The following is a 15,667-nucleotide window of genomic DNA, read 5'->3' as shown; positions in this document are numbered from 1 at the left end:
GTGGTCCTTGAGAACCCTTCCAGGTCTGGTCTATGATTCTAGGGACCCTCTCCTCTGATTTCACCCTGAGGTTGGGCCCGACATCAAGTCCACCCTCAGTCTTGGTTCATTTCCCAGAAGAATGGGGCAGGTGAGGAATGGCCTGGACCATCCAACCTTTCTCAGAACCACCCCTGCTTCCCTGACCAACCTCCTTGCTCCCAGCCCATCCCCAGAGACGTCGCAAAAGAATACTCTAGGGGCTGCTTCCAAGTTGGGAGGTCAGGATGGAGGGTCTCTAGCCTCCCCTTCCCCTCAGATCCCATGCCTAGGCCTCTCCCACCCCCACTCCTCCTAGGAATCTTAGCTGCCTTGTTTTCTTTCCCTGGCATCCACCCCCGGGACCGGGTGACGCCGCCAAGAGAGGGAGGCAGTTGCTAGGTGACAGCCCTGCCATGTGCCCGCCCTTTGTGCTGAGGAATGACACCCACCACTTTCTTGCAAACCTGTTGCCACGGTGACTGAAGCCCCCAGCTTTGTTTGGAGAAACTTAAGATGGGATGGGGGGTGCTAGCAGGACGACGTGGTCAGGCTGGTGGGGAGGACTGGCCAGAGAAGATTCCTTCCTGAATCTATGGGAGATGTCTCCCTCCTCGGCCTCCCCCTATCCTTTCTCAGGTCTCACCAGGGGACTGATCTCATCTGTTGAAAGGAGGTGGCTTAGTTTGGGAAGCAGAGGGGAAAGTAAAATGAAATAAGGGTTCAGAAAGCTCAGGGAAAAGAGCTGGGAATTGGGGGAGGCCGGGAAGAGCAGCACCTTCTGTTAGAACAACCCTTTGGGTGCCCTCCTCGCTGGCCAGCTCAGGGCAGCAGGAGGTGAGGAGTACTGCCTCCTCTGCCCCCCAGCTCTGCCTACGTGAGCAGCTTGCAGGATTAGCCAGCCAGGGGCTTGGGAAAGAAGCTGCTGTCCTTCTTGGCCCAGGCCAGCTGGGCAAACAATGTGTAGCTTGTTGCTTTGGGATCCGGTTCGCTGCGATGTCCAGGGTTTGGTGGTGGCGGGGAGTGGAGGAGGGGTAGGTCCTGGCAGTTGTAAGAGTTAGGGGGGAGTGGGGGTGGAGGGGACACGAGGCGGGGACACTTGGGAACAGGGTTGGAAGAACGGGGGCTGGCGAGGTCCTGCCCTCCCAGACTGTTATGTGCAGCGGGTTTGAGTGGCTGCGTCCCTGCTGCCGGTGCCAGGCAGAGGGGGGAAAGCCCTGGGATGGACTCAGCTCACCCACCCCTCTCCTTGCTCTGAGGCGGCTTTGCAGGCTTCAGCTGCACCAGGGTTTTCCCCATCCTGTCCAAGGGCTTGACATAATTCTGAAGGCCCACAGGCATATTTGCATGCTATTTGCATACACAGCTGTATACACTGCCTGGTCTGTTCTCAGACAATTTTCTAGTTAACACTGAATTGGTTGGGGCTCCTGTTTCTTACTCTTTATTCTTCTCTTCATTCTTAGTTACTTACTACCAGTATGACTTTGGACAAGTCATTGGAACTTTCTGGGCCTGTTTCCTTGTCTGTAAATAAGGATGCTGGTCCTAGGTCCCTTATGGCTCGAAGTCTTGTGTTGGGTAGGGAGTTAAGACTCTTCTACAGGGGTACCAGGTCTGCGTGTGGGTGGGTGCCAGGGAAGAGGATAACCCAGGTGATACATTTAGATCAGATAGAAAACATGCATTTATTAAACACCTAATATTTGCTAGGCAATGTGCTAAGAGCTTTACATAGACCTCATCTGATCCTCACAACTACCCTGGGAGTTAGAGGCTATCATTATCTTCATTTTATAGTTGAAGAAACTGAGGCAGAGGTTAAGTGACTTGCCCAGGGTCATACAGTTAGTGCGTGAGGCTGAATTTAAACTCAAGTTCTTCCTGATTCAGACCCAGCACTCTTATCTACTGCATCTTACTTCCTTCTCGGGCTGGTATGGTTGGACTAGGGGGTAGAGTGAGTGATATTCTACTGGCCTCCCAAAGAAAAGTGAGTTTTTGCAAACTGCCCCCCCAATCTATTTTTCTAAGGTACACAGGGAAAAGGAAGGTCATAGGAGCTAACTAGGTAAAAATAGGTCAAGATGGCTTTATTTTTATAAATAACCTCAGAAGGAAGGGTGAGCATGGTGGGGGGGGGGGAGAGACAGAGAGAGAGAGAGTGTGTGTGAGTTGGCCAACCCTCATCTGGAAAGCCTGACTAGGCATAAAGCTGGGCCTGGAGAACACCAAGTAGGGAACCCCCTGGGAGACAGCTCTGTGGTCCCGGGGAAGAAGGGGCTCTGATTTCAAGTCAGTCATCCTAAGGCAGCCCAAGAGCTCCCAAGTGCTAAGAGCCCCAAGGGAGAGAGTCTGCTTCCCACAGTCTCCTGGCTGCAGAGGCGGTGGGATTTGGCTCTGGTCTGGAAGAGAGGAGACAGGTAAGCATTGCTCTGAGCATGATGAGGACATGGACCATGAGCTGCTCTTCACAAAACACCCCTAACTTCTTGGCAGCAGATCTGTAGAACTAAGCCAGAGAACACAAACGGCAGAGAATTAAAAGGTTCTCTCTTTCAGAAGCAGCTGACATCTCACTGTCACAAAAGCATCGCTGGGTGGGTCACTGATCAAGAGCTAGCAGGCGCTTTCAGGATCATCTGGTCCAACCTGCCCATTTCACAGATGGGAAGACTGAGCCTCAGACAGGGGGGAACTGAGCTGCCCGAAGCTGCACAGGCAGTATGTGACAAGAGCTGCTTTTGAGCCGAGGTGCTCGCTCCAAAGATACTGCTCTTCCCACTAGACCTTGCCAGCAAGAGACTCCCAGGTATTCCCAAGCACTGACAATGTTTGGGGAGGGGAACGTAGGGTGCTTGCGTCTAAGCATGTCTCTCTGCATTCCAACCGACCTGTGTGCTCAAGTGTCTGCCTCACACTAAGTCACACCTAGAGGAAAAAAGTGGCAGCAAAAAACCCCCCAACACAAAATTGTTAATTTATTCTCGTTATTATTAGGAGGCCAAAAAAAATTGTACAGTTACAAGAGTCATTTTCCAACAGAAGGAATCCAATGTGAGCCAGAAAGTGTTGTAAAAAAAGGGAAGAGAAATGCCACTTTACAATTCATTAAATAAAAACAAACCAAACCCCAAAGAACCCAAATCCCCCATGCTGAGCTCTCTCCTTGTGCAAGTCTGCAAAGTAAGAACAGAAGGGAGTGGGGCGAGAGCTGGGGAGGCCCAGGTGGGAGCAGGGGCAGGGGCAGGGGCACACGCCGCTGGTGGCTGGCCAAGCTGCCCAAGAGCTGGAGCCGGGGGAGGAAGCCGCGATGAGAATGCTGGCATCTTGGCCCCAGTGCCCGAGAGATGGGTCTTTGGCAACTGGTCTGTGCCTGTTAGCCCCTCCCCACCTGGAGGGAAGGAGTTGGGGAGGATCCCACAAGGTTGGGAGCAGAGGGGAGCAGGATGGCCACCAGGGCCAGGGTCCAGCCCCAGGACATCAGCCTCCTCCCTGTTTCCCAAGCCTTATGCTCCCCCCCCCACCTCTCCTAACCCCCTGCTGGCCCTGGCATCATCATATGGTTGATTTTAGTCATTGCTTAAATTAAAAAATTAAAATATATATACATATATATACTGTACACACAGGACAGTAACTGAACAGTGTTGGGCTGGAGAGGCGGTGCGAGGTCAGGGAGAGGGACTCGGGGATCAGGAAGAAAGGGAACAAAGGGCGGAGGAGGGGGAGAAGTTAGCGGGTCCAGGTGGGACCAATATTCTTTACAATAAAAACAGGAGTTCAGACCTCAGCAGAACAGGACTCTGGGTCCCTGGAGAGTCCCCCCGGCCGCACACACTGAGCAGGGGGCAGGAGGAAGGGGGACAGAAGGGACAGGCGGGGAATGCGGCTTTAGGTTTGGACGATGGCGGTCCCTGGTCTAGCGGGGAGGGATGGACCGCTGTCTCAGCTTCTTCGTGACTTTGAATGTTGGATAAGCCACTGTAGGGTGATGTCTGTGGGAGGACAAGATTCATCAGGTTAGGGACAATGACCGGAGAGGGTTCTAGGGGGACAAGACCCAAACCACAGGGAAGGTTGGGGATGACTTGGAGGGGTCGGGGCACTGAATGGCTACTGGGGTGGCACACGGCTCGTGCTACAGGACAGGCGCTTCCACCCTCTGACCTCCTAGTGACTAAAAGCCACTGCAGGGCCAGCAGGGAGAAAGCCATGGCTTTTAGAGGTGACAGGAGGATGTGAAGGTCTGGTGGGAGGACACAGAATCTGAGCGCCACAATGCTGCGGCTGGAGCTGGGCAGGCTGTAGTGTGCCAGGCCTATGATAGAGCCCTGACACACTGGTTTCCTTTTCTATCTGGCTCCCAGGTATGTGTAATCCCCCTCCCATACTACCCCCAGCCCCAAATCTACACACCGATGTTGTCCTTTTCTTTGCAGGAGATAGAATAGCAGCAGATCTCTCGGTCCTGGATAGCAGACAAATTCCTAGGGGTGGGAAATAACAGACTTTTCTCACACTCAGGGGTCCACCCAGCTCGGCCAGGAGCTAGAAGGGGAGGGGGTGGGGGGGGAACAGGGACTCTGGGCACTGTGAGGCCTTGAGAAAAGCAGCATTGGGTGCCACCCTGTGGCTGAGTCAGGGAATAGGTCTCTACTCCTCAGGGCACTGGAGCAGAAACTGAAGCCTGAGAAAATACAGGGAGTGTTTTTTGGATGGGGCGCTAGGAAGAGACAGAAAGAGATCGGTGGGGAGTGCTGGGAAAAGTACAGGCCTGGGGAGCAGCAAGCTTGGGTTCTAGACCTCGCTCTCTCTCTAGCTGTCAGTGTGATCTCAGGCCATTCACTTGACCCTCCTGGGCCCCAATTTCCTCATCTGCAAAGTGGAAATCGATCTCTAAAGGCTCTTCCAATGCACCACTTATGTGAATGTTGGATATTAAGTGTTGGAGTTTTTCTGGGAGAAGTACTTGTGGATTTTAAGGGGAAAATTTTTACATCTGAAATAACAGGGAAGTCCCAAAATATTGTGGACTTCTAGAAATACCTATCTAGAAATTTTCTACCATCAACATGAAGCTGTGCCGCACTTCAGGATATTTGAGGAAAGAAAACCAGAAGAGCTGGGGTAGGAGAGGGGAAACATCTTCCAGCAGACCACCAGGATCGGCCTCAAACTCCTTGGCCTCTCTCAGTGGGGCTCCTCATCTGTAAGGATCTGAGCAGGATTGGACTGGCTGGTCCTTACAGTCCCTTCCTGCTCTAACAAGAGCCCCTGCGCTGAAAAAAGAGAGTTCAATCCATACTCACATTTTTTCAATCAGCTCCTTCTCATCCAGAGCACCAGGGAGGTCTCGCTTGTTTCCCAGCACTAGGACCTGTTGGGCAGAGAAGGGGGGTGGGGTTCTTGGTTACTGTCTATCGAGGTGAAGGGACCTAGCAGAGGCCATAGTGAGGATGCTTCTACAGAAAGAGCCTTTGCCTCGCCCTTGCCATCATGCCCAGACAGCTCACCCTTCCTGGCGCAGCCTGTCCGCCCATCCCCACCACCAATCCTGGTGTGTCCCACATCCTTTATACTCAGGGCCACGCTCTTCCTTCTCCAGCCTTGGCTCACTGACCGGGATTCCCTGCAGCTGCGGCTTGTCCAATAGGTTGTGTAGCTCATTTTTGGAGGCCTCGATCTTCTCCTGGTCAGCGGCATCCACCATGTACCTGTGCATATGGGAGGGAAATGGTGATTTAATACCACGTAGTGGCTGAAACATGGAGAAGCTAAAGACTAAAAAAAAAGCCAGGGCCCTAAATCAAGGACCGACAACCTCCTTCTCCCACCAACTCCCTGTGATGAGGAGGGAACTGTGGTCAGGGCACTGTCCACTCAGGTCAAGGTGGGGTGGAGCAGAGATGAGGCTCAGCCATACCCCACCCACGGCCTGGAAGCTCCGCATTTGACTAGGTCCCACTGAAAGCGCCAAGCAATTTACCCTAATCTAGTCCTTGCGTGAAGGATGCCACAAAGCCCTCGTGAGGGGGCAGACAAAAAACCCAGCTGAGGAGAGGGATCTAATGAGGACAGGGTGCAGTGGAGAGCCACGCAGGGCCCTGGGCCCTGATACTTACACGATGGCGCTCACTCCGCGGCAGTATCGCTCCCACATGCTACGGAAACGGGGCTGGCCTCCAATGTCCCAGAGCTGGGGATCAGGGAGAAGAGACAGAGGGCCTCAGGGCCAGGAAGCATGTACCCCAGCATCCTGGATCCACTTTTCTCTCCCTATCCCACCAACACCTGCACCTCCAAGGTCTCCCTTCCACTTCTTCCCGCCGGCCCTCGTACCTTTCTAATGTATTTCTTGTGCAGCAATTTTTAGTATTATAAATGAATCCAAGAGCATTTCTTAAGCACTCATGATAGGTAAGCACTAGGAACACCAGGAGAAAAGTGGATAGTCCCCATTTTCAAGGAGCGTCCCTTCTAATGGAAGGGACAACACACACGGGACGTGCATCCAAGTGGGTGTCCTTACTAGCCTGCGTGTTACATGAGGTCAGGGGCCAGATTTTAACTCAACTTTGTAAACTCCTCAGTGCCAGTACAGAATGGGCACTCCTTCTCCCACTTCCTCCTCTGCCCTCGGGCCCCAGGTCTCCCTACAGCACCAGAAGGGAATGAAGGAGGCTTCTCCTTCCACTGTCCTTCAGCTACTCTTACCTGTCAATGCCCTCCCCTTCGGGCCCTGCTCCCCACCCTGCATTCAGGCTCTGGCCTTCCCTGAACCCTCACCTTGATGGTCACGTTCCCTTTGGTGATTTTGCGCATGTTGAAGCCTACGGTTGGGATCATGTCTTCATTGAACTGTCCTGACTGGAAGAAGAGTCAGAATTAGAGTTACCCCCTACAGCCACAGTCCAAAGAAATCATCCCCTCCGGGCCTGACAAAATCAGGATGACAGATTCCAGACTTCTCATGCTTGAAGGCAAGCTCACAGGCTATGCTGTCTGTCCTCTGTCCTCAGATATGGGTGGTGCCTGAACCAACCCAGGTGCTCGGCCCATATTTAAACCTCTCCAAGGAAAGAAAACAATTTCTGTGTTTCTCACATTGGACTACTCTCAGGAAGTTTTTCCAGAGTTCTAATAATTGCCATTTGTGGAGAGTTTTAAGGTTTATTTCTGTGGTTAACTATACCAATTGCTTTTCTAATGTCTACCCCCCACCCCAATCCTTTGGTCACAGCAAATAATTTTTTTTGGATATTACTACAGGTTCTTTGCTAAGATTTTATTTCAAATCTCTACATCCACACTCATTAATAAAATTCATCTACAGTTTTCTTCCTCTGATTTATCCTTCCTTAGTTGCCCTTTTTGGTAAAGCACTTTCCACACAACAACCCTTTGTATAAGAGTTACTATTCCCACTTTACGAATAAGGAAATAGACCCAAAAGTTAGGGATTTGCCTATAGTCATACAGCTAATTAGTTAGTGCCTGAATTAGTACTTCCTGAATCTCCTGACTGAAGTCCATCTATATACTGTCTCTGACTGTTATTCATAAAATGCAACAGAAACCCTTCTCTTCCTTTAGTTCTCAGTGGGGCTGGAGGACAACAGCTTCCTAGCATTAGCGCAGTGGAGAGCCTTAGACAAACCATTCAAGTTGTACCTCAGCCTATTCTCTTCCAGGGAAAAGTTCAGCTTGCTCTGGATTACCCACAGATAATGTAGAATGTCCATGATGGAAGTGGAGTTCCAGGTTGGCTCTTCCTGTTCCCCTAGAGTATGTCTAGATTGTATCATTCCCCCATCAAGGAATATGGAGCAGTTTTCACATTAGCTTGAACCAAACTAACACTGGGAAGGTAACTGTGACACTCTCAGAACATAGCAGTTGGAAAGGCAAGCCAATTTTTTCCCCTTCACTTTGCGGACAGCTTTGGTTTTTATTATTGCCTTGATTTCCAAATCTCTTTCTGACTTTTGCCACATCTAACACTTTGGTTCCCCCATGTTCTGATGACTCACTCCCATTCATCTGGACACCTGGGACTTTGCTGTGATTCCATTTCTGTCACTACTTGTAAACTGCTTCATCATTTCTCTTTTCCCTTCTGGATAACCCCCACATCTCCACGCTGCCTCTGTTGTCGCTGTTTCGTTGGTTTTGGTCATGCCTGACTCTCTGTGAGCCCGTTTGAGGTTTCCTTGGCAGAGATACTGGAGCAGTTTGCCATTCCCTTCTCCAGCTCATTTTACAGATGAGGAAACTGAGGTCAACAGGATCAAGTGACTTGCCCAGGGTCACACAGGCCAGATTTGAGCTCAGGTCTTCCTGACTCCAGGCCTGGTGCTTTATTCACTGAGTCAGCTAGCTGCCCTGGGTTACTGCCAGCCCCTAAAGACCCAAGGACTGATGAGGCAATCTCCCGGTTTGGAGACAGTAGTTGGGTTCAAATCTTACCTCTGCTTATTATCTATGTGACCTGGTCACCGCTCGGCTTTGGGTCTGCTTCATCTATAAAGTGAGGACATTGGACTAGGCGCCCTCTCTGGTGTGATCCAACCTAAATGAAATTCTCTGACCCTTTAAAGACAGATGACCTGGGAAAAATGAGTGCACTTTTCTGAGCCTCAGTTTCCTCTTATGCTAAATGAAGGGACTGGTCTACATGGTCTCTAATAGTCCTTCCACCTCTAGACCTATGATCCTCTGACTCTAAGCTGGCCATAGGTCTCAAAAAAGGCAGGAACGAGTGAAGCAGAAAAGACTTCCCTGTTCAGATGTGGGATAGGTCTCTTTATCTTTCAGGAGCCGCAGCCTTGGGAGGCTGGCTTGCCACAGCTTGAAAGGCATTACTAATTAGTGCTGAGGTCTTTAAGCAGAGGATGGATGCCCACTTGGTGGGCGTTATGGTGGGGATTTCTTTTTAGCATGGGTTGGACCAGATAGCCTCAGAAGCCCAAGGCCTGGGATTCTCACTTCCAGGTCACACAAAATCAAGAGTAAAACAGGGAACTGAACCCGAGGGTTCTAGCTCCTCATTACAACATCCTCTCCCGGATTCTTTTCAGGCCCCAGGGTACAGCACATGGTTGTGCCTCACTCCAGGCAGGGGAGTCAAGAATTGGGATTGGCAATCAGCAAACAATCCTCTCCATCTCCAGCTGTCCATTCACTTTCAAAGAATCATGGATAAGAGCTGGAAAGGACCTGAAAGATTACTCCGTCCAGCCTCTGAGAGGTGTCCACTTGTTTAATATCACACAGAGATAGCAACTGACAGAGCAGGCCTCGAACCCAGGTCTTTGACTTCAGATTCAGGGCACTTTTCACTACACTACCCTGTCTTTTAAGTGATCTGTCCTCTTCCTGCTCCCTTTTCCACCTGTGTGTGGCACCTACAACACTCACATAAGTGTAAAGAAATGCCTCTTCATTGACTCTTAGTGGGAACTGTATGTGGGTATGGCTACCTGTCCCTACACTTCTGTATCCAGAATACTGCTGGGATGGTTGGCCAGATAGAACATGATGGTGGCAGAAACTTAACAACATGGGTTTGCTTCAGAGGAAAGATGGCAGCAGTGGCTCTTCTGTGGGTGTGGGCCAAGATATGAGCTGGACTCACGCAGGCACATTACATCCCTTCCTACAAAGTGAGTCTAGTAGGGCATATCACCACATCGACATGATGATCCCAGATTTAGAGCTGGAAGGGACCTCTGAGATCGAGTCCAATCCCTCCATGAAGAAAGTGAGAAAACTGATAATATTTACAAATATCATCTCATTTGATCTTACCAACAACCCTCAGAGGTAGATACCATTATGTTTCCTATTTTATAGGGGAGGAAACTGAGGCAGAAAGTAATTTTCCCCAGGGGCACATACAGCTAGGAAGGTCTGAGGACACATTTGGACTCAGGACATCTTAACTCCAGACCCATGCTCTGTATGCTGCCCAACTAAGAGTCAGAGATGTTAAGTGACTTCCCAAGATCACATGTAACGTGGCATATCAGGTGCACCCAAGGACTCCACAATTAGGGACTTTAAAACCAGCATTTTCCCCCCACACCCACCATGCTTCACCCCCTAACTAGTGTCAGCCTCTAATCCTCAATTAGGGTATTCTAGGATCATCATAACAACTCACTTTTGCATTTATGAGGCACTTTTTAAAAAAAATTTTCTTTCTTTCTTTCTTTATTTTTAGGCAACTGGGGTTAAGTGACTTGCCGAGGGTCACACAGCTAGTAAGTGTCAAGTGTTTGGTCTGAGGTCACATTTGAACTCAGGTCCTCCTGACTTCAGGGCCGGTGTTCTATCCACTGCACCACCTGGCTGCTCCTATGAGGCACTTTCTTCTTCACAACAATTCTGTGAGGTGAGTTAACTACAGTTACCCGTTGTTTTTGAGTCATTTCAGAAGTGTCTCTTTGCGATCCCATTGGGGTTTTCTTGGCAAAGATACTGTAGTAGTTTGCCATTTCCTTTTCCAGCTCATTTAACAGATGAGAAAACTGAGACAAACAAGGTTAAGTGACTTGCCCAGGATCACACAGCTAGTAAGTGTCTGAGGCTGGATTTGAACTCAGGAAGATGAGTCTTTCTGACTCCAGGCCCAGCACTCTATCTACTTCACCACCTAACTGCCTACACTAGAGTTATTACTCTACCAATTTTACAGAGCAAGAACCTGAAACTGAGCAAAATGAAATGACTCCTCTAAAGCTACAAAGTATCAGGCCTGGAATTCAGCTGGGGGCTTCCCACCTCTATTATACTGTCTCTCAAGACCAGGGGCCTGTGGACTATAAGCCAGTTTATTTCACCTTCTTTCTTTTAAAGCCAAATACAGTGCTCTTTATAAAACCCAGCCTGCCCCCTGGTAAGCCAAAGGATGGGGCATCCAAGCTAGATAACACAAGAAAATAAAAGGAAATAAAAAGGCAGGGCCCTCAGTGGCTAGGGAGCAGGTGGGGGAGACAGCACTTCAAAGAAGAGGCTGAGAGCTAGAGTGAGGAAGGAAAACTCCCAGTGGGTTTGAATATGGCCATTTTCCTTTCTAGACAGAAGTCTGGCTCCACCCAACCCTTCCCAAGTCCCTAGGTCTCCTTAAGGCTAACCTAGGGGCTCTCATTTCCTTATAAAAGGGCTCTGCCCCTCTAGGACTGATGGCCAAGGTAGCTGGCTAGCATAATGATAAAGAGTTGGATGGAACCTCGGAGGTCATTGGGTCCAACCTAGTGCTTTTCCAAAGGTCACTCAGAGCCAGGATGCAAACTCAAGTCCTGAGGTCAAGTTTGGCTCTGAGGGCCTCCTCTGACTGAAGACCAGGCCCGGTAAGGTTATTCAGGACAGAAACCTTCCCAGATGGGAGCCAAGAAAAAGGAGGTGCCAGCTCTGGGCAAGTCACTTAACCCCAACAGCCTCACCAAAAAAATAAATAAAAAAGAAAGAAAGAAAGAAAGAAAGAAAGAAAGAAAGAAAGAAAGAAGAAAGAAAGAAAGAAAGAAAGAAAGAAAGAAAGAAAAGAAAAAGAAGGTCTTAGAGCTGGGCCATCAGAGGTCCCCTGGTATAACTCCCTTATTTTACAGATCAAGAAACTGAAGACCAGAACAGGGGAAGTAACTTGCCCAAGGTCACATAGTTTATAAAAAGAGCCTCAGTACCAAAGTCCAATCAAGGGGCAGCTAGGTCTTACACTGGGCCACAAGTCAAGAAGCCCAGAGTTCCAATCCTACCTCAGACAGGCTGGATTACTCGCAAGTCACTTAAACTCTCTTGGTCTCAGTTTCTTCATTCTGAAAAAGAGGAACAATAGCTCCTTTCTCAAAGGGTGAGCGGCGTGAGATGGAGTATGTGAAGGCTTTGCAAACGTTAAAGCGCCTGTGTACATGAGGGTGAATCAGTAAGAAGCGGCTAAAGGGACACGGATAAAGCAACTGACCTTTAGGAGGCTTTACAATGGGCTTTCCTACAAACTAGGAGAAAGCCCCGATAGTGACAACAGTGACACTGGGACATCGGTCAAGGTGCTTCCCTTTCTGGGTTTCAATTTCTCATCTCCAACATAAGGGTCTGGGCTATGTGATCAATAAGGTACCTCCTACTTCTAACATTCTGGGGAGTCTGAGTTTTCAGTTCCTTCTCTGTGGAGACAGGAAGAGTTCTCATCTCCTAAGAATTGAGGAGATAAACCCTGAAAGGAAAAGGAAACATTCTGTGGCTCACTCCCAGCCTCCAGATAAAGTGCACAAGAATCAAGCAGAATACGGATATTGGGGAAAAGTGGGAATTCTGAATCAGCAGAAAACAAGCACCCCTAATTTTACCCTCTCCTGTTCAGTTAAAAGGGATGGAAGCTAAGCCATATGGTAGCTAGGTGGTACAGTGGATAGGGCACTGGGCCTGAAGTCAAGAAGACCTGAGTTCAACTCTAGCATCAGATACTTCCAAGCTATGTGACCCCAGGCAAGTCACTTAAACTTCTGCTTGCCTCAGTTTCCCTGACCGTAAACCTCTCAGGATGACCTACATCTCAGGATTGTTATGAGGATCAAATGAAAAGATATTTGTAAAAGCACTTAGCACAGTGCCTGGCACATAGTATGTACTTAACAAATGCTTCCTGCCATCCCACCCCCTGAGTGCCTGACTCAGTTTCTTGTTTGTCTCAACAACTCATTTTGGGCCATGAATGGAGGTGGGGGCACCCCACTTCAGAGTCTCACCAGCTGTACAAAAGCTCCTTGGTTTTTGTTAGCCCTACTATGACTACCACTGACTGCCTGCTGGGTGCTCAGGTCATTCCCAATTCAAGTTCACACAGCAGACAGAAGTGACTCAGAGAGAAATGGGGAAAGTTATGAGGTCACGAAGCAAGGCAAGTTACAAGTTTGTTGGTGTTTTTTAGGGCTTCCCTTCAAAGATGGTCAAGTTCATCTGCCATTTCCTCCTGGGGTCTGCAATGTTTGAATTGAATCAAGGAGGGCAGAGCAGCCCAGCAGATAAGCACCTTGTGGGTCTCCCAGAAGTATCTTTGATATGGATGCTAGGATTCAGGATTCCTGGGTTCTCCCATCACTGGGTATGGTACCAGCCCAGGACAGAGGACCTTTTAAAAGATGCTTTTCCAGGGCCACAGCAACACCATATCACACAGTAGATAAATGTGCTATCAGCTATTATTATGGTTACAGGGATTGTTACTTAGAAGGAAGTGGGCGTGGTAATGCTCACTAGGATACAGCTGGGCAATGGATGGATTTCTATGTCCAACGATTCCTTTCCAGGAATATGGCCTCATTAATACTCCATCAGGAGCCCCGTGCAAGGGACTGTGGTTAATGCCAAGGCTGTCTGTCCCCTCTACCCCACACTGCTCCTAGGCCAAGCGCAGAATAGCATCAACTTCTCTCAGGCTCACATTTAAGGGATTTCTCTCAGGACGAAGGGCCTAAAAGCAAACAGTCACAGCATTCTACCCATCACATCAACCCCCAAACCTAGAGAATTCAAGTGATCAGAAGTGGAAAGGACCTTGGAGATCATTTTGTCCAAGCTCCTCATTTTTTCTTTCAAGTCCTTCATTTCAAAGATAAGGAACTGAGGCCCAGAGACCTGCCCAAGGTCACTGAGGCTAACCAACACAATAGAAAGCAGGATCTACTTCTCTGGCTCCTAACGCAACTCTCTTTCTACTACGTGATGTTATTATACAACTTTCATTTTGCGGTATCTGCAGACAATTTATTGTTAGAAATCCTATGCACACTTTAGATTTGTCCCCTAGGTGCTCACTGCTTGCAAGCAAAAACAAACACTAGACCAAATTCACCAGCAATCTCAAACCACTTGGCCCATTCACGGTAGGAACAGGCCTCTCTGGTTACCACCCTTTGTGTCCCCAAGAAAACAGTCACTAACTCTCTTCGAAAATTTGACTCCCCCTACTTAGGCTTCCTGTCCCCCAGTCTGCAATAGTCAAAGGTCCCTGAATGACCCCGGGCTCTAAGCAGGAGGTCCTGAACTATAGATCTGGGGAGGGAAGCGTGGGCTGCTGGGTCCCTGAAGGCGAAGGCCAGGGTGGGCTGTCAGGTCTACAGATCACCATGCCCAAGGGTATTCCCACTGCTGACCTGGAAGATGAGGAATGCTGTGGCCCAAGCGCGGGGAGAACTGGGTGGGGAAGGGGCAGAGGTTATTTCTAGAGCATCTGGGAACACAAGAGTAAACTCATGTGACTCTCTAGAGGCCTGCCTGCTCTTCTTCCCATTCCCCGCCCACCCCAGGCCTGATGTGATGACATCTGTCTCCGAGGATCCAGATCACAGACCCCGAAATGCTGACACTTCTTATTAGCCTTGTCATTTACCAGATTGGGGAACTTGACCGGCAGGTCAGGGGGAAGTCACCTAGGACCCCGCAGGTCCCTGGGGGGGGTCTTTTGACCCCCCCCGCATCGAATCGGCACCCCCAGCCAACCCCGGCACCCCCGAATCCTGGGGCCGAGTCCCTGGGGAAGGGGGTGCCGTTGGGGGCCGCCACGAGCCCCCCGCTGGGATTGGCTCGGGGCTCGGCTTCTGCCGGGGGATGCAGGCCGTACAGGCCGCAGCCATTACTGCAGCCTCAGCTCACACACCCAGCGAGCGCATCCTCCCCTTTGGGGAGAGGCTTAACCCTTTCCTCGCCCGCCTCCCGGCCTCCAGCCCGGCTCCAGGACGCTGCTGCTGCTGCTGCCGGGACCCTCTCTGGGAGGGCATCGAGTCCTGGAGCCCCTGTCCCCCCAGATGTCCCCCCAGCAGTGCTTCGCGGCACCCCTCCCGCAACCAGTCACGCGGGTCGGAGGAAGTAGCCTCTCGACTCCCCCCTCCCCGCGGGGCCCCACGAGGATGACATCTCCCCCTCCCCCACTCGGGGCTGTTCTTCCTCTTCCGGCTGGGAGGGGTTGCCCCCCCGTGGGGCTCACTAAGAACCCCCCCCCCCCAGCCCTGCCGGGAGAGGACCCGGCGGCTTTCGCCGCATCATGCCCCCCCACCACCCCCAGAGGGCGGAGGGCCCCCAGCCGCGTACCGCGATCACGTTGACGAAGGTGGTCTTGCCCGAGTACTGCAGCCCCACGAGCGTGAGCTCCATCTCCTCCTTCCAGAACAGGGCCTTGAACCAGTCCAGCAGCTTGTTGAACAAAGCGATCATGGTGGCGGCTCCAGCCGCGGGCCCCGCCCGCACGCCCGCCCCTGCGCCGCGCTCTGCTCCGGGCCCGAGCCGGGCCGCCCGCCTGCCCGCCCGCCCGGCCCGCCACGGGGGACCCGGCGGCTCGGCTGCAGCCGCCCCGGCCCGCCCGGCGCCGCCCGTCCGTCAGTCCGCGGCAGCGGCCCGGCCGCTCGCTCTGTCTGTCCGTCTGTGCAGCGGGCGCCCGCCGAGCAGCCCCGCCCGCCCGCGTGTCCGTCCGTCCGTCCGTCTGCCTGCCCGCGCGGCCCTGGAGCTGCTGCCGCCTGCACACTCGCCTGTCCGCCTGCCCGCCCGGCCCTCCGAGCAGCCCCGGCAGCAGCAGCAGCAGCGGCAGCGGCAGCAGCTCCCTCTCCGCTCCCCGCCCGCCGATGGGTGTGGCCTCAGAGCCCTCCCCCTCCCGCCG

The 15,667-nt window shown here is 51.4% G+C and overlaps 1 protein-coding gene across 1 annotated transcript; it reads right to left on the bottom strand.

Moving 5' to 3' along the window:
• Positions 1-2,982: 2,982 nt before the first annotated feature.
• On the bottom strand, positions 2,983-15,314 carry ARL8A (ARF like GTPase 8A). Its single transcript, XM_021003084.2, has 7 exons — positions 15,106-15,314; positions 6,808-6,888; positions 6,144-6,217; positions 5,642-5,735; positions 5,331-5,398; positions 4,438-4,508; positions 2,983-4,016 (listed from the first exon to the last, which is right to left on the bottom strand). Exons 1-7 carry the CDS (start codon positions 15,226-15,228, stop codon positions 3,967-3,969), a joined length of 561 nt encoding a protein of 186 aa, XP_020858743.1. The 5' UTR covers positions 15,229-15,314; the 3' UTR covers positions 2,983-3,966.
• Between the last annotated feature and the right edge of the window lie 353 nt (positions 15,315-15,667).

Source organism: Phascolarctos cinereus, unplaced genomic scaffold (genome assembly GCF_003287225.1).
Source record: "Phascolarctos cinereus isolate Bilbo 61053 unplaced genomic scaffold, phaCin_HiC Scaffold_5;HRSCAF=322, whole genome shotgun sequence".
NCBI lineage: Eukaryota > Metazoa > Chordata > Mammalia > Diprotodontia > Phascolarctidae > Phascolarctos > Phascolarctos cinereus.
This window is presented reverse-complemented; position numbering and strand designations above follow the sequence as displayed.